Below are 18,664 nucleotides of genomic sequence, written 5' to 3'. Positions count from 1 at the left end.
GGGAGGGCGGCGCGGGCCGGGCCGAGCCCCGGGGGTGTCAGGCCCGGCGCTGCCCGGTGCTCCGGCCCCTCCTCCCCGGCCCTGCCCTCCTCCCCGCCCCGCGGGGGCTGCGGGGAGGGCGCCCGGCGGGGCTGACGGGGCCGCGGCTCCCTCGGGACGGGCCCCCCCGCTGCCCCGGCCCGGCCCCGGCGCAGGGCGGGCGGAGGCGGCGCGGGTGCACCTGCCGGGCGGGCCGGGCTGGGCTGGGCTCTGCTGGGCTCTGCTGGGCTCGGCGGGGCCATGCCGGCAGCCACAGCGCCCGCGCTGGACGCGCCGCGGACCCCCGCGCTGGGGCGGGACGGCCCCCGCGGACACGCAGGTACGACCGCACAAGTTGCCTCCCGCGCCGCAGCGGAGGGGAAGCGGGATGCCGGCGGGGCTTAGCGCCGGAGCCTGGGCAGGGTGCGGGATCCCCGCGGCGCAGGGATGCGGGGCGGCCGGAGCAGGATGCGGTGCCCCCGGACAGAGGTGCGTGTACCCGCGAAGGGGTGCGGGAGAGCACGGCGGGGCTGCGGTACCCCCCGCTCAGACCCGGACCCCCTCCCGTCCCGCTCTCTGCCGGCTCCGGGCCGGTCCCCGCAGCCGCGGAGCGCCGGAGGAGGGGGGTTCTCGCCCGTCCCTTGGAGCTCTCGGGGGCGCAGCGGCTCGGGGCGGGTGTCCCGGGGCCGCCCCGGGCACGGGGGGTCCCAGCGGGTCCCGGAGACCCCGGGACGGCTTTGCCAGGGCTGCGTTCGGGGGATGAGCGGGCCGGGCATCCCCGGGGACGGCGGTCGGAGCGGGGCTGAGTAGCAGCCCGAGCGCCGGGGAGAATTGCTCTCAGAGAGGGAGTGCTGGGGTTCAGCGATGGGAGTTTGGGGTTCGTTCGCTGTGGTGGCCGCGGGCACTGGGTCCGGGTGCGTGGGTACGGAGGGAAATGTCCCAGGGATGGGAGCTGCTGGTCCTCGGAGACATCGTCCCTGGGCACATGTCACTTGGCTGGGTAGGAAATGAAGATATCCGCATTTTAATGGCATATGATAATGCACTGAGGGGTGGAATGAGGAACCGATAGAAGCGGTTTGCTTCCTCTTCTTTCTCTTCCCTTGAGTTTTGGTACTCAGTTCGATTGCACAGACCATAACATCCTTTCAGAACCTCTTTGGCTCGAGGGGGTCCAATAATTTGGGGATAATGGGAGATGGCAGAGGGTCTGGCCCTAAACTGGCAGGACATGCCCACTGCACGGGCCGTGGCCTTGGTGGATGTCTGTGCCCGGAGTGAGCAGAGCCATGGCCTGCACCCGCTGGCCCGGGCAGTGGGAGCTGCTTGGTCCCAGCCACAGCTGGCTCTGGAGCTCGGGAGCCGGGTGGGATGGAGGAATGCTGGAGCTTGGTGCAGCTGCGGGGAGTTCCTGGTCGCTCGGGTTTCTTCCTCCATCCTGCAGATCACAGGGCTTTTCCCTGGCTTCAGTGCAAGCAGGGCTGGTGGCACTCCTGAAATCCAGGGTCCTCCTTCTTGTGAGCAGCCTGTCCCCTTATATCCCTGTGCTTGAATCTGCTCGTGAGACTTCTAACGGACTTTATGGCCTGATTTTGTTGTGCCCATAGAAGTGAGCAAACATATTTGGGCTACCAGTGTAGCGATGCTTTAAATTGCATCCTCTGAATGTGCTTAACTGTGCATTTAATTTGAATTTAATAGAGCAGTTCATTTGAAAATGTGAAACAAGTTCTGGGAAACCTACTTAGAGAATCAACTCAAACCCAAGTGTAGACCCTGTTGCTCTAGTTTGATAGTGTTGCAAATTATTGACTTTCTTTCTTTTTTTTTTGAAAGCATGTATATTTGGCTGCTTTTATTTGTTGTGTCAAAGTCTTGTGTGGGGATGGGTTTGCCCACACTAAGATGATTTTGGAAGCGGCATGTGCTGTGTTACACTCGGCCTTCTTTACAGGTTAATCTGTGACAAAGCTGCCACAAGTGTGGGATCCAAAAAAAATGTTTGGCGTTCAGATAAGAAATCCACCCTCAGTTAATCCCTCAGGTATCTACAGACTCTTGTTCAGGATGCTTCATTTAAATGCGACCGTGTTATTCATGCATCAGTGTTTGCTGCCGACTGTATTTATACAGTGTCTTTCATTGCATCGTGTAATTATTGGTGATCCTTTTTCATGCTGAGTGCCCCCTTCCACTATTACAGGCGGTGAGCAATAGGGTGATAATAAAGATTTGCACTGATAAACTCCCTCACGTGTTCCTTTTGACAGGATGAAAAAAAAAAAAATACGGCAAGATTTCCATTTGAATTAATGTGTGAATGAGAGAGAGATTAAAGGAAGTTCCTTGGCACACCCTTGATGCACTTAGAGGGTCTTTCAGCTTCCTGAGACGCAGCTGTGAGATTCAAACACCCTCTGCTTTTCCTGGTCTCGCCTTGTTTTGAAGAACGGGTCTCCCTCTGACGGGAGCAGGGAGAACGATCCCACCCTGTGTTTGGGGAGGGTTATCGGGGCGCTTCCCGGAGGAGCTGTGGGGAGCCTGGCTTACCCTGGGGAAGGTCAGCAGATGTGCAGGGTGGGAGCACGGGGCGGGGGAAGATCACAGCAAATGTCTGGAAGCTGAGAAGGAGTGTTCTGCGGTTCAGCCTCTCACGTTTTGAAGCGATATTTGGAGCGCTGTTCTGTGTTCCTGCCGTGCCGTGGTGGTTTTGCTGTCACAGCAGCGTCCCGGCGTTATTGCCTCGCTGCAGCAGTGTCCTGTGGACACTCATCGACCAGAGCCTGCCAGGCTCGTTAAAATTCTCCGGAAAAGCCTCTGGCATTCTGAACTGTGTCAGTGTGTCAGTGGTGCCCTGAGAGCTCTCCTGCCCTGTGGGAATCGCTGCCTTGCCACTGGGATACTGGTGCCTCTGGAGCTGCTCAGATTATACTGGGGGCATTTTGGGTGAAATAGGAAGAAGGAGTAACGAAGGTGTATCATTATTTTTAGTCTCTGTGTTGCTGAAACTGGAGGCTCTGGCCCTCTGGTTTTCCAGGGTGGTACCTTGCTTTTGGTGGGATTCCTCCCTCATTCCTTAATGCCATCCTGTAGTTCTTTCAGACCAGGCAGCACATACTTCTGTAAACACAGAGAGGCATCTACAACCACAGACAAAGGGAAAAGAAATGCAGGACACGGCAGAAACACTCATTTTGACAGGTTATAAACGAGTAGGTCTCTCTGCTGGGCTCTTGTCTGTAGTTGTGGTTCTTTCTCGCCCTTCTGCTTCCCAAACCAGGGAGGGGGAGAGGTTTCACAAGGTGGGACATGCTGCAGGACGTTGTGAATGCTCCCTCCAGGCCAAGCTGTGGAAGGAATTACCTAGCAGACACCACTGAAGGGAAGAGGCAGGGTCTCTGGATGAGGACAGACACAAACTGCAGTTTGCTGGAGGGTGGAAGAGGGATCATCACCACGTGTTGGCTAAGGTGTCCCCTGGATGGCTGTTGGTGGCTGTGGTGGAGTGCAGGTATCAGGATGGGTGCATCTGTGGTGTGACTTGAGGTGTCTGTTCTTTTCATACAACAACTTTATTTTTCTGAGTTTCCTCGCCAGCGCGGAAACTGAAATCGTGTCGCTAAGAACTTACAGTTTCTCTTCCAGGAAGGCAAAAGCAAAATTGTTCTTCAAAGCCAGGAGCACTGCTGCTCTGCAGAAAGGCTGCACAGGGGTTTCTCGCCTTGTCCCTCCCATCCTGACGTTCCACTCAGTTTTTAGGCTCGGCAAGAAAATGTCGATCCCGGATTTTCCATTTCCACGGGGCAGAATGTGACACAACTTGGAATGTGCGGGCTTGTAGTTTCCTCAGGGTTGTTCCTCCTTTCTTGTTCTCCCACGAGATCACAGACAAACCTTGTGTTAAGTAAAGTAAAAGAAGTGACAGTTGCACAATGACTGCTAATTGGTTTTATCTCCTGTACATGCAAGATGTTAATCTGGGTGGTCAGGCATTTGCACCAGGCATTGATACTGAGGGTAGGAAGGGGAAGGATTTTTGTGCTTGTCATTAAGACTCCAGAACAGTACCAAACGGAGAAGGAAAAGAGTCATTGGGTTTTCTGAGTCCTCCACAGTGCAAGATTGTTCCCTGTGGCTCTCTCCAATGCTTCGTCCTAGCTACCCTGAAATTACCTGGGTTAGAGAGACAGACTATGATTAGGCTTCTGAATTTCAGCTAGGGAATGATGTGAGCTGAATGCTTTAGACCCAAAACACTGATATTTAAAGAAATCACAAGTCAGTTCTTAAAACACAGAAACAGAACACCCCAGTGCCAGTGGTTAACTTTCCCCAGAAAGTTAGCTGTGACCACAGATGTGGTCCATTCTCAAGGGCCAAACTGCTGCTGGTTTTGCTGTTCCCACCACAGCAGAGCTGGGAGATCCTTGGACCTTTGCCATGAGAAAGCGGAGCCTCCCCATGCACCTCTGCAACTGCACAGCAAAGAGATTTGTAACTGTGCTGGAATTAGCACGATTTGGCTTATTAATCACGATTGCAACTGGCTTTTTATGTGCACTGCAGAGTCTTGCCTTCAGTATTGTGGTGGGGACAAGCCAACGTGTAGGACAATTGCTGGTTTTCACTTAGGCATTTTATTGACACGCTGTCTTTGAAATGCAGCCGTAGATGAGCCAGCGTGTTCTTCTGGGGAACAGTTTTGACTAGCTCAGTGGATCAGGATTGGCAGAGAGATGATTTTGCAGTCTGCATGGAAGTCTGTCTCTCTCGCATTTCGGTTGTCAGATGTCAGAGGGAAATGCAGAAGTTGCAGAATGAGCAACCGCTCCCCAAAATAAATCAATTCCTGTATCTGCTGAGGGTCTCGGGGATGGGGTTGGGCTAATGCTTGGGTTACTTTGGAGCCTTTACCAGCAGAGCAGAGCCCCCTGTGGCTCAGCAGCACCTTTAGGGGGTCTGTAGCTGCTCAGGGAGGCAGTGCTGACAGCTGCCTCAGTGGTTGGAGCAGCAGCTGCCAGGAAGGGGACGGGTTAACTGCTCGCCTTTCCTCCAGCAGACCTGGGAGCCACCACTCCATTATCATTTCTGGGACGAAATAAAGCCAGATGCAATGCTGCTCGTGTGTACCAGACTCCTAAGCAGAGGAGCTTTGATTTGGAATGGTTTTGAGCAGAGGTGAAAATGGGGACAGAAGTCAAGTAGGGTGAAGGGAAGAGATGATGTACAAAATTCCCTGAGTGCATATGTGGGCTGGGAACAGCGTGTGGGAGGGTGATTTGGGCCGTGGTGGCTCAGAGAGGTGCAAAGGGCACGTTTTGGTTTTTGATTCCTCCTGTTCAGAAGAGCAAAAAATTTATGCCTTCACGTAAAAGAGCAGAATTACACCCAGCAGGGTTTCTGCCCAGAGCTGCAGTTATTTCCAAGACCTTTGGCAGCTGATTGGGTCATAAGAGGCATCTGGACTGGGCACACAGGTTCTGCCTTGCTCTAAAAAGTGGTGCCCCATGAAGCCAGGAGCAGTTTTTACATGGGCAAGAGAGCTCTGGTGTTTGGCCCATTGCTATTAATACATGCAGAAATTTAGATTAGGACTAAGTTTTTCATTCATTTTAATCTGGCTGCCCAAAAGCTGCCAGTGCTTTAGCTGAATTTGCAGGGGCAGGTCTGAGTTCCCTGGCTGTGTGCAGTACAAAGAAGGGGAGGGCATGGGGCTGCTGTCCTCTGCTCTGCTCTCTCGAGCTACTTGTCATTCTGCATATAACTCACCTCAAATCATTGACTTTTTTAATGGGAAAAAGTAAACACGATGGGCTGGTTCCCTGTCCCTGATACTGGCATTCCTGTCAATCTTCATGCCACCTTTCACCAATTCCTGTGGCCGGGGAGGCTGAAAGCAGCTGTGCTCATTGCCCCATGCTGTTAATCATTGCTGGTCCTGGCAGGAGCTGCCTGGCTTTCACACCGTGCAGTTTGCAGGTTGCTTTGGTGTCTGTGGCCAGGCAGTGGCTGCACCCCTGTCTGGGTGAAGCCCAGCAATGGCAGAGCCATCGTGACAGAAGCCTGTCAGGAGAAGGACCATCCAGGAGAGGAGAAAAATGAGAAGTGACAAAACCACAGAGGAGGGTTTTAAATCTGGCTGTTGGTTTCTCAGCCCATGAATGATTTCTGTCACCATAATGGAAGGCGTGCTATTGCTAACTTTTTCAGGCTGGTGTCTGAAAAAATCAATTATTCGCAGAAATCCTTGCTGACAGTTTGTGGATGCCAGGTCACAGCTTTGTAGCGTGCATTTCACAGCTCAGCACAGCGAACCAAGGGCAGGAGCAGCTTGAGGTTGCTGTTGGGAAGGAAGAAGGACTTGGAGAAGCCAAAGTGGGCCAGCCAGAGGGAGTGAATGCAGGCAAGGTCTGTAGCATTCAAGCTGTTTTTGCTTAACAGGGTGATTGGAAATTGTCCCATGTTTTGGGGCTTTTTGGCAAAAAAATGAGTGTATCACCATCAAATAGCGTGCAGTTCTGACCCACCTAAAACTTCACGTTTGGGGTGGATATTTTAACGCACAAAGTGTCTTTTGTCCAGCTCTGGACCTTTCCCACTTGAGAATTTTTTCACCAAGGCAGGCCAGGTCAGTGCAATTTCCCCCAACCAACAGGGCTTTCTGCCCTCCACAGAGGTTGTGCCCAGCGTGGCAAACGTCATGCAGGAGCGAGAGGCCACGAGCTGCATCTCTGGGGCACATCTGCTCTTATCGGTGCAGTGCACAATCCAGACCCAAGAGCTGCTGCAGGCAGATAACCTGGGGCCAGGCAGGGCAAATACACAGCCAGGCTGAGCTCTGTGGCCTGCAGTGCCCAGGGTAGTTGGAGAAGATTGCTGGGGTGGAGGAGAGTGGAGCAGTGTTGGGGTGCAGGCAGTGGATGCAGGGGGATGCTGCCCTCCCCATGGCTACTGCAGCCTCTGCCCTGCCCATTGTCTGGGCCATCCTTCATCCTTCCTCTATCCCTGGCTCCTAACAGACATGCATTTCCCCTGTGGAAATAGGTGTGGGGGGTTTCTCTTGACTTCTCTGGTGGCTGGCTTTCCAGCGGAGCGCTGGATTTCAGCCCTGCCAGTTGAAAATTAAACAGAACACTGAAAACCATGTTAAAAGCAGGAGATGTCTGATGTTGCCAGCACATCATATTCAGACTCAGGTTTCCATCAGGTGTGTTCAGATAGTAATTTTCTGTCCTTTACCCTCTTGTCCTTCTCAGCCACAGTTTCTCTGGGCAACCTGTGCCAGGGCCTCCCCACCCTCACAGCAAATTGCTGACTATATTGAGTTGCCTGCTGAAATCCGTATTTCCCAAAGTCACTGCCTTTCTTTAGCACATTTGTTTAACTTTCATTAATCTTTGCAGTGCTTGTTTTCTTGCAGTTATTGTGATGATGAAAAATGCTTTGAGCACTGGTCCCGGATCATGCTTATCTTGACTATGGAAAAGGGAAAATTATGAAAATTAGAAGATATGCAAGGTGTGGATCGTGGAGCCCGTGGATTGCTTTGCTCCATCTGCAGTTGGCTGCACAAGGTTTAACAAATGAGAGGTTATTCATGAGCACTGGGCAAAACTAATGGTGAAAGTTGAGACTATAAACTCCAGACTTCACCAGCCCAGTGAAGGACACTTCCACCAGCAGCTCTCAAAAGCTTGCTGAGGACAGAGGAGCCTGGGGGCAGAGGGAAGGTGCAGGGATGCTCCTCTTTGTTATTCCCCAGAGAGAAGGAAAATCACGTAGAAACATTCCTGACCTGCAGATTTGAAATTCAGAGTGGAGCTGATGGATTCATTTGCCTTGTTGCTTTGTCGCTTCTCACGTCCCCGATTCTGCTTGGCTTTCCCTGAAGATGGGGTGGCAGATCCTGGGGTAACACTTTCATCTTGCTTGGAATGTGAACCTCTGGGAGGCTGCGGGTGTGGAGATGCATGGGGGAGGCTGAGGACCATCTGTAGAAGAAGGTGGTATTGTGTAACCAGTTACTTCTGCTCTTCTTGTGAATACCAGTGCTCATTATGCAAGAAGCAGTTCTAGCAGGCTTTGGAGGCAAGAGGAGCCAGGGCTGATCCCTGGCTGCCTGCTGGGACTTGACTCTGGGAGCCTTGGCTTTTGGTGGTGGCATCCTGCTGAGATCACCTGTGGGGCATTTGATACACTGAAGTGCAGGTGGAAAGCTCATTTCAAGTTATTCCTTTTAACTGTATTCTCCTTAGGATCTTGGGTTTAGAAACCAAGCCATGAACTCTGCTTTGTGCAAATATGTAATTTATTTATCATCTGCTTTAGAATGCCAAGGAGGGGAACCATCAGCACTAATAGCTCCATTCACTAAACTATCACAAAAGAACTGTTGGCATTACTTCCATGGGCCATTTTTAATTGGGAACAGCTTGAATTAAGCATCATTCTGGTGTGCTCCATAGTGGAGAGAGAGAGAGAGAGAGAGATATTGATTGATTTAGATAAAAAATTACCTCATTTTTCATTCAGTTCTTATTTTTCATTCAGTGGGTGCCACAAGAAGATAAATACTCGGTGTTGCCCTCATTTCTAGATCCAGAAGTAAAATCTACAGATGAGAATAACCTGACTTTGATGTAAATTGGCAAGATAAATCAATCATGGTGAGGGTAGTATGGTGACTGGAACAAATCCTGTCCTAGCAGAGTAACATAAACCACATTGGTAAGAATCACTTTACAGCAATCCTACCCATTATTTATGTTTGAAATCGGAGTGGATGGCACGTGTTGCCATCAAGCCCTAATCTAGCACTTGGGTGATAGGTAGCTTGGATTTTACAGGAATTTAAGTTGCTTTCAGCCCCTACTATTCCAGAGTGGAGCTGGGAAGTGTTTAGTGCTGGCTCCTACATCTTGGTCCATCAGTATTGGCAACGAGACAAACTGAATTTGTCTGCTTCGGGTGTGGATGTAAGATTTTTGCAGCAGGGTTTCTTTGGGAGATGGAAGTCAAGGATTTGCTGCTATCTGATGATTGCTGCTACCTTAGCAGGCATGGAAAGGTCTCAAAGGAGGGTTTTCCATCCTTCATCTATCAAAGCCCAGGTTAGAGGGATACTGGGAAGAAATCCTTCCCTGGGAGGGTGGGCAGGCCCTGGCACAGGTTGCCCAGAGAAGCTGTGGCTGCCCCTGGATCCCTGGAAGTGTCCAAGGCCAGGTTGGATGGGGCTTGGAGCAACCTGGGCTAGTGGAAGGTGTCCTGCCCATGGCAGGGGTTGGAATGAGGTGGTCTTTAAGAGTCCCTTCCAACCCAAACCAGTCTGTGATTCCGTGAAAGCAACGCTGCCCAAAATGGACAGATGAGACTCAGTCTGACGTGGGAGTCTCAGCACCCCTTTGTGCTGCACAACCTTGGCGTGTTGTTAATTGCATGTGCTGAAAAATCAGTTTTACCAACAAAACAGACCACAGAATAAAATGAGGCCAATGGGTAGGAGTGAGCCTGAGGTGTCTCCTGTAACAGAGGTGTGAGCAGAGAGCTTATTTGAGCATGGATGTGTAAACATAGAAAGAAACTCACTTCAAATATCTTCTTGCTCTCCTTCCCTCTTTCTCTCTTAATTGCACGGAAATTACTTATTAATGGGAGAATAGGCTCTTTTGAAAAAGCATTTTCAAAGTGGCCTGTGAGAATGATCAGAAATTGGGTTCCCTCTTCCACAATTTAAAAGTTAATTCTATCAATAGAAACCTGGAATGTTTTATTGGGAGGATTTTAATTTGGAAATGCTTACATCGGGCAGGTACCACCCCTGGACCTCCAAAACCTTCCCTGGGGAGTAACTTCATAGGGCTGTCCCTGCGTGCTGGAAGGCAGGCAGGTCTGTAAGAGCTTTCCAACATCTCCACAGCAGCTTTCCAGTGGCTGCAGCACAGCTGGGGACCTCATTCAATCTTTGCAGCTTCAAGAGCCTCGATCTCCCCTGCCCTTTTACTTCTGGCCTGGTGTCATGTTTAACACTAATTCCTTAAAAAGCTATGCCAGCATCTGGATTTTCTTGTGGGAGGATCAGCTCCTGGGTAGCCTTTTGTTGCTCTAAAAGCCCCTCCCTGGCAGGACTTGTGGCCAGCTCTGCAAGGGAGCAAAGGCATGGCCAGGGCCAGCCGGTTTCACTCTCCACAAGATGCTTCTGCTACATCTGCTTTTTTTCACGTCTCACTTCTAGCTGCTGTTCTTTTGCTTTGTGACACAGCAGGCTCTTCCTAGAGCTCTTCTGCGAGGCTGCTGTGGGTGCTCAACCTCATGGCAGAGATTTCAGGGCCGCTGATTTCCGAGGTGCGTTTCTGTGAGAGAAGGGACTCGCAGAAATAATATCAGCATGTTTATTTTCTGCAGGGCTGATAGAACCTCATGCCTCTTAATCAGGCATCTGGTTATTCCAGCATTGTTTTAGTGACATTAAGTAGCCAGCAATAAGCAATGCAAAGGGGTGAGCTGTGTGTTTGGGAATAATGAGGCGAAGGCATGGATCGCTCCCTGTCTGCACAGACAGCGAGTGGCAGCCTTGCTGACGTGCTTCCAGGTAATTACTCCCGTAGTTTAGATAATTCTGGTAGGTACTTATGCAATGTGTTTGATTTTTAGTCTCTGTTTCACGTGGAAGGAGCACAGGAAATGTTTACGGGGCAGGCGTGCCTGGGTTGCTCTCTCATTTCTTTTTTTTCTTATCAGCAAAACATAACCATAAACCCAGAGCTTGCCGACAGCGAAACCATATGGTTCCTCTTTTTGACAAATTGATTTTGCAATACAGATAATCCTGGCTGTGCATGAGAAGAGATATTTTGGATTATTTTGTTTTTTAATTCTGGCGTTGCTCTCTGTTTTTCACCGCCTGGAAATTCTGCGTGTGGCTGTTTCTGAACCTGGAGGTTGGGGTGGATTAAGAATTCATGGAGGACGCTGTGCTTCGGTGTCTTTGCTTTGAGGACAGTTATCTGTCATGTGCAATAATCTGTTTTGCTGTGGCCAGTGCTGTTCCATGCTGGCAAGCAGCAGCATCAGATCCAGGGGCTTTCTGGACCCTGGGTATCCTCTCGGTGTGAGAGATGTGTGTGTGTAAATCAGCTCCTGCTTTGCAAGGAGCTGCAGAAGTTGTTGCAGGACCTTGAATCCTAGAACCACAGAACCACAGCACGGTTTGGGTTGGGAGGGACTTTAAAGCTCATCCAGTTCCACCTCTTTGCCATGGGCAGGGACACCTTCCACTGTCCCAGGTTGCTCCAAGCCCCGTCCAACCTGGCCTTGGACACTTCCAGGGATGGGGCAGCCACAGCTTCTCTGGGCAACCTGTGCCAGGGCCTGCCCACCCTCACAGGGAGGAATTCCTTCCCAATATCCCATCTAATCCTGCCTTCTGGCAGTGGGAAGCTGTTCCCTCTTGTCCTGTCCCTGTAGGCTCTTATCCAAAGTCCCTCCCCAACTCTCGTGGAGTCCTTTTAGGCACTGGAAGGGGCTCTCAGCTCTCCCTGGAGTTTTCTCTTCTGAAGGCTGAAAAACCCCAGCACTCCCAGCCTGTCAGAGGGGCTCCAGCCCTCTAATTAGAGGGTTTATTCAATGTTACAGTTTTTCATTTTTACATTTCTGGGTGATGTTACTGCAAAACAAGACCTGAACATGACATTTTCTAAATATTTATACAAGAAACGCAAAGCAAAATGTAAATCTGGTCAGCACAAATGTTGTTGTTTTGCTTCAGGCAGCAGTGCAGCCTCAGACACCTGTCTCAGCTGAAATACAAAATATAAATATATTAATACAAACAATAATAATATTCTTGATTGTGATAGATTTAGTCAGATAAACATGCCTGAAGAGTATTCAAAGGAGTAGACTATGTGGAACATCTGCTTGCATAATTATGAGGATGGAAGCTTACTTAAACATGATTTTCTGGAGATGGAAAGGTAAAATTAACCCAGCAGAAAAGTGAGTGCAGTGGTTGAGCACAAAAACATTACAGATAGTGCTAGAGCTAACAGGAAGGGTTTTCCAAATGAGTTTTCAGGAGGCAATTGCTGATGAAAATTAGGGCGAATTTTATCCAGAGATGCTAAATCTCAACTTGGATGAAATTCACAAAATCATCCTGGCAAAACTCCATCTGGGCATTTCAGTAAAGGCATTTGTAGAGAACAAAAAGCAGCAGCACATTTAATGCTTTGACTTTAGTGGGAAGAAATGGTGCTGAGAAGCTCTTAGAAGAAGAAATGGTGCTTCTCCTCTGCTCAAATGCAGGCACATGAAATGGTTGATGAACTTTCTGCTCAGGTATAGAAGCTTTTGGGCCTGTATCTCTCTGTTAAGCTATTGTTAAGATGCCCCTCTGGGGTTCTGGCCCCAGTTACATTCATGTGGGAATGATCCTCTGGGAATTATTCATGATCCTGTTGCAGCCCAGGCCAGAGCAAGGAAACACCCAGGGTTTCATGGGACATTGGCTGTTAGAAACCTTTGTGGTGCTCAAGTGGAGAAAAACATTTGAATGGCTGAGAGTGATGCTGACAAGGTCACTGGCACCCAGAAGTTTTAACCACTTGGCATAAACTACCATGGGCAGGGAAGGGTCAAAGCACCTCAACCAGCCACAGCTGCACTTCTTACTCAGGATGGTCAACGCTTGTTTAAATGAAATATGTCTTGAAAATAAAAGGATCCAGGGGGAAATGATCTGTTCTTTGGAGAGCAGAGGGTGAGTAACAAGCCCAGGTAAACTGGCAAGTCTGCTGAATGCCTCTCCTGAGGCTGCTCTGGTGGCCCAGTGAGTGTGTTTCGAGTCAAATTCGGCCCTGAATTACTTTCTGCATCTCATGAACTCTAAGAATGTGATCTCCAAAAATAGCCTTGAAATTGTAAAATGCAAACAAAAAACCCACCTATACCTGTATGTAAACTCTTCATTTTCCAGTTTAGGACAGTGTATTTTTGTGATAAGTCACCGAGTGATTAAACTAAAAAGCCCAAACTCTTAACGCTCATCTGGAGCGAGAAGGGAAGTTGTCCAATGCATCCCGTGTGTTCAAGGAATGGGATGTGGGCGGGAAGGACAAGAGATGAAGGGAAACCACCCCCTGGAAAATGTTTGCTCCCATTGAGGCAAATTGCTGCCGTAGTAAGCTGCTGAAGGAAGTGGCAAAACAAACAGAAATAATCTGCGTGGAACGAGAGAGGGATGGTTTACAAAGCCAGTGCTTGGTAGGTATTTACTCAGTAGATTAGCGCAGTAATTGTCTGCATGGCTTTTGTTTGGTCTTTTGCTGAGATTCCTTTGGGTTTGCTTGCCGGGGGCAGGGGTTTTAAGAGCGTGAATTGGAGAGGGTGAGGTGGGCAGCCTGCCTGCCGTGGTGTCATCCCGGGAGCTTAACGAGGGTTCATGACACGGGGGAGTTTCAGCATTAAAAATAAAATAGACTTGCTAACAACATGTGGTCCTGTCAAGATGTTCTCGAGGAGGCTATCATTTGGGAAGTGTATTTTCCCCCATTTAATATTTTTGTGTGTGTCATAGTGCTTGCAAGCCTGGCCTGGCAACTGCGGTTGAGTCTCCTCAAATCCTTTGGAAATCCAGTGAAAAACAGGGAGCTTGTGCTCTGATCCATAGGCAGTGCTGGTATTTAGCAAACGTTAAAAAACCCACAAAGATTATATAAAAGTTTCCAAATTCTCTCAGTGCACGTGTGCAGAAGCAGAAAATATATTTACTGTTGTTACCTTTGAAGTTATCTGGGTGTTTTGTGTTGTCTTAATGGCACACCATTAAAGTTTGTGTTTAAAATGAGCGTGAACAAGGAATGCTGTGACAGCAAAACTCAGTGTATAAAGTTAGTGGCTGACATTAGGTGGCCGAGGGGAGAACAGCTCCATGGCTCAAAGGGCAGCTGTATGAACAACAAAGAAATAGAAAGAGAAAAGTTGAATGAATAAAAATGTACTTAAATTTAGTGATCTACTTTAAAGCAGAGTTTATCACTTGAAAAGGGAGATAAGTTGTTGTATGTGTATGTTTCTCTCTGTGGTTTCCACCCCCTTGACCCCTTTCAGCCAAGCCAAACAGAGGTGCAGTGCTCCTAAAGATAGGAATTTTCTGTAGGATCACGCCAAGATGCTACCAAGTAGTCTGAAGTATGTGATCCATCCATTAGATCTTGGAAATTCGCGTGGGGGAGGGTGTGTAATGAATACTCCCAGCATGAAACAGGCCAGCCTGTGTGCTGAATTAAACAGAGTCCAACAAGACTGGGATCTGTAGGAGACCACACCACTCAGAAATTACTCTTTCTTAGCATTTCAGTGTTCAGTGTGTGCCAGTGTGGGCAGGTAATGTCACCACGTGAGTTGCTTTGCGCTGGGTGTCAGGGCAGAGGAGCTGCTGAATGGCACCCATGGGGGCTGGCTGTGGGCTGGTGCTTGGCAGAGCAGCCCACCCCGAGGCCTGGTATTTGTTCTGGCCATTATCTGGGACTGATTGACAGCCTGGCATCAGTAAACCCTCAGTGGACCTTCACTCGTGGCTGTGTGTTTGCTCTGCAGGGCAGTGCCAGCGCCTCCTCCCGCCCCACCTCGGCACACTCCAGGTCGTCCACGGCAATGGCACGGATGTGGGGACTGTGGTCATGTTCCAGTGCTCCTCTGAGCACCAGCTGGAGGGACCTGGCATCATCACCTGTGTTTGGAAAGGGAACAGCACCCAGTGGACAGCCGGAGTGCCCTCCTGCAAGCGTAAGGTTCTTCCCAAACCACTCCCTGTTTTGCCCTGCCTGTCTCCTGCAACATTAGAATTCATCCTAAATATCTTTGAAAGGAAAAAGACAAATTCAGTTTTCTTCAGGGTTGCCCCACTGAGGGTAATCATACTCCATATGTGCTCTGACATCAGTCATTACCGTGGCACAGATTGGATTCATCCCTGATCTCACATCGTGGCCCCTGGAATGACTGTGGCTGCAGCTAAAAGCTGTACCCTTCCTTAGAGAATGTATGGGCATGACCAGCCAGTGTGCAAAGCATATGTGCAAACCTCTAATCTCCTGGCAGCCTTTTCTCAACAAGGTTTTTGCTGTAAAAGAAGCACAGTGGTATTTTTGAACAGTTCTGGGTGGTTGCCTTTGGGCAGACACATGGGAAAGTTACCATCTTGACAAATCAGGTTTGAATGGCAACAACATTAACTACCTTTCAGGCTGTGTTCCTGCTTATTTGTTACTAGTTTGACTAGAAGCAGACCCAAGCAAAACTTGGTACCTCTGAGCTTTGAGCACCTCCGTTTGTGTCTCAGACACTGTGTCATTCTGAATCCCCAGGGGATAGATTGCTCTTACAGACACACTCAGTGCTCTCTCACACACTCAGTAATTCTGACCTCTTGTCTGAGAGATCCCATGAAATAAAAATGAGAGAAATCCTTCCCTCAGAGGCTGGAGAATGCAATGCTTTGTGTGGAGCTCAACTGAACCCTTAGTGGTGCTGGTCACTGTGACATTGGGAGAACTAGAGGAATTCTGAAGCAAGACGTGCTTACAGCTCAAGTGAGTTGGCAGAGAGCTGAGTTAGCTGTGCCACACCACATTCCCACTCCTTTCGCCTGGATAACTCACTTCCAGCATCTGATCCCTGTGAACACTCAGCCCTGCAGGTCACTCCTTCCACCCCACATCCTTCCCCAAGCAGCGAAACACCTGCTGTTCGCTGCCTGCTGGATAGGATGTGATTTACATGGAACTGGCCTTGCTCTAAAGGGCTTCTTTAAGCCCATTTACCCCATCAGCATTTGTTTTTGAAGCTCCAATTCTTGTTAATAAGGGTCTGCAGCTCATCTGCATTTGATCTGCCAACAGAGTTGTGCTTTTTAGCTACTGCAGCACTAAAGGCACTGAGTTTAATTAATTGCAGTGGTGAAATGCTTGTGAACAATTCATTAGTAACTTATAAGCAGGAGATTTTTGAATAATCCAGCTTGAAGCTTGCACAGCTCTAAGCTGAAGCCAAGATACTCTAGTGCCTTGACACATACTAAAGTGAAAGTCCTCACTGAGCAGAAGTGTGAAGCAGGTAGGCTTCAACATGGTTTAATGAAAATGTGGATGATAAATTTTGTGGACTGATCTTAGAAACGTGCTTCTGTGTTTGCTTTGCTGCAGCCATATCCAAATACGAGACTTTTGGCTTTAAGGTTGCAGTGGTTGCCTCCATTGTGAGCTGTGCTGTCATTCTGCTGATGTCCATGGCTTTCTTGACTTGCTGTCTGATCAAGTGTGTGAAGAAAAGTGAGAGGAGGAGGACTCAAAGGTAGGTCAAGAAGAGGTTTTTAAAAACGGTGTAAGAGTGTTCATCATACAGACCCCATTGCTGTGATAGCAGAGAGCTTCAAAGGATTTGCTGATTGCAGCACTGCAATGATGTTAATTACTTAAAATCCTTAATTTGTAGGTCAGGCTTTAAGCATAGAAAGACTTGGAATTCCAGAGTATTTAAGCACCTGATGTCTGTTAATATCAGATAACCTCAGTGGGCCTGGGCAGATCTGGATTTACCCAGGATTATGCAGAAGCTGAACACACAAGTCTTATTTTCTAGCCCAGACTTTCTCTCCTCAAGTTATCAAAGACTGGCAGTGCTTTCCCTTCTTCTCTCCTTCTTTCTTTTTTTTCTTTTGCTTTCCTTGAACACTGCTGGGAAAATTAATCTCCCCGTGTCACAGCCATCCAACCCCTCCCCATCTGCAGAGCATCCTCAGAGCTGTCCCAGCACGGTGCTGGAAGGAGGGGGGATTTTGTCTTCTGGCACAGAGTGAAAGTCAGTGGGCAGGGTTATAAACAGGAATGGGAAGAAGTCAAATCTTCAATCCAGTCCATTGTAAAAACTCAGTGTGGATGGTGGCAGCAGGAGCACATCAGGCTGGAGGCTGGAGCTGAGCCACTGTTGCTCACAAGAGCATCCACTCACAGTCATTGCTGCAGAGGATTTTGCATGGTCTCTGTTTCCCTCTCACTTTTCCTGCTTGCTATTCCCACCAGTCCCTCTGATGGAGTGGAAGCAGAGTGGGAAAGGTACTAGTGAAGGTCTCTGCTCCAAGGTGTGCTTTATCTGCAGCTGGGTGGGAACCAGCTGAGGGAAATTCTGTCATTTGAAATCTGAGTGTTGTAGCCAAAATACAGATTTTCTGTTTCCTTGGAAAGGATTTTGTAAGTCAAAAAATGAAAGTCCTTGGTGTCATTCATAATATTGGGGTTTTACTGATAGCACAAAGTAAGTTTTGAAATGAAAGGGTTGATTGACACTTTGGGAATCACCACTTTTCTTTTTGATAAAACTATTCATGTCAAAGGCCTTTTTCTTTCATTTATTTTAAATGAAGTTTTGTCAAAATTAGCCATTCACGTGACTGTGATGACTTGATATTTTTCTCTTACAAGAGAAAAGCCCTTCACACTGGATTTTATGACCTGATTCTGTCATCAGGCTGCAAAAATGATTCCCTTTGCTGGGAGTTTCTCAGTTCCCTGCTGCCCTCTGTGCTCCCCTCCCAGTCTCCTGAAGGAGCTGCTCCATCACGTCAACAACTGAGCCCTGCTCCAGGGGGAAACCTGGGGGCACTGCAGACATTGTGTGGCTTTATCCCCTCTGTCAGAAAGAACTGAAGTGATGTACAAACTGCCCATGCCATGGGAGAAAGAGTAACACAGCCCTGTGTGAAACCTGCTGGACCCTGCAGGAGTGCCAGGTGCAGTGGCTGCATCTCTGCTGGTGATGGAGGTGGAAAAGTGGATTGACTTCTGGATGCACAAAGCATTAATCTGAATAAAAGCTGCAAAGTGAGAACTCCTGGGAGTGGAAATAGTGAAATAAGTGTCTCTTAGACCATCTCTGAAAGACAAGGTACCTTGGAGTAGGGAGGACATCCTCACTTTGCCCAGAGCTCTGAACTCTGCCTGTCTGCTTTTTTTTGGCTCTTTTAATTGGCAGAGATCACCTCTGCCTACAAACCTGTCTTGCAAGGTGTCTAATGATCTTTGAAGTGTCATCTTGTGTTTTATAGAATCAGAGAGTCATTAAGGTTGGGAAAATCCCTTTAAAATCATCAAGCTGAACTGTCAACACAGCACCACCACCCATGTCCACAACTAAACCACGTCCTCATGTCCACATCCACATGTTTTTTGGAGAGAAAAAGGACAAAGGCTGCTGAAAGTCCTCCCTCTGTTCAGCCTCCTCCCAGATCTTGTCCCTCTGAGTCAGCAATACTGCTGTTTTCTTTGGAAGGAGCAGGATTGCCACCCAAGAGGACAGAAACAGCACCAAAATCAGTGTTGTCAGCTCTCACAATTTAATCTTGCCCCATCAGCTAGTGAAAACGTCTGTGAATCTCAGACTTCTTTTAAAAACAGGAAAAGAAATTGGGATTTCCTTCTTTTCTTGCCCCAGAGTTGTAGAGACCAGCATGAAAAACACTCTGAGCATTTCCAAAAGGGAATCCTGAAGGCAAGGGAATATGCCCTGTGCTTAACAAAGGCAACATTTCCTGCCTCCTCCATTTTTAAGTCAATTCATCTTTTCAACCTGGTGATTTTGGAACCCTTAGGAA

General features: G+C 48.8%; 1 protein-coding gene across 2 annotated transcripts in view; it reads left to right on the top strand.

Moving 5' to 3' along the window:
- Positions 1-219: 219 nt before the first annotated feature.
- The window catches only part of SUSD3 (sushi domain containing 3), a 29,117-nt gene continuing 10,672 nt past the window's right edge, over positions 220-18,664 (top strand). Inside the window, exons 1-3 of one of the 2 annotated variants that reach the window (XM_050330275.1) lie at positions 220-358; positions 14,614-14,807; positions 16,253-16,368. In XM_050330275.1, the coding sequence (XP_050186232.1) occupies positions 280-358; positions 14,614-14,807; positions 16,253-16,368 (389 nt within the window). In that variant the 5' untranslated portion in view covers positions 220-279. Of the gene's footprint in view, positions 359-14,613; positions 14,808-16,220; positions 16,369-18,664 lie in introns of both variants that reach the window. The other variant, XM_050330274.1, reaches the window with a different exon arrangement.

This window comes from Myiozetetes cayanensis, unplaced genomic scaffold (genome assembly GCF_022539395.1).
Source record: "Myiozetetes cayanensis isolate MyiCay16 unplaced genomic scaffold, myiCay2020 scf40, whole genome shotgun sequence".
Lineage (NCBI taxonomy): Eukaryota > Metazoa > Chordata > Aves > Passeriformes > Tyrannidae > Myiozetetes > Myiozetetes cayanensis.
Note: the sequence above shows the minus strand (reverse complement) of the source record. Positions and strands in the feature narration are given on the sequence as shown.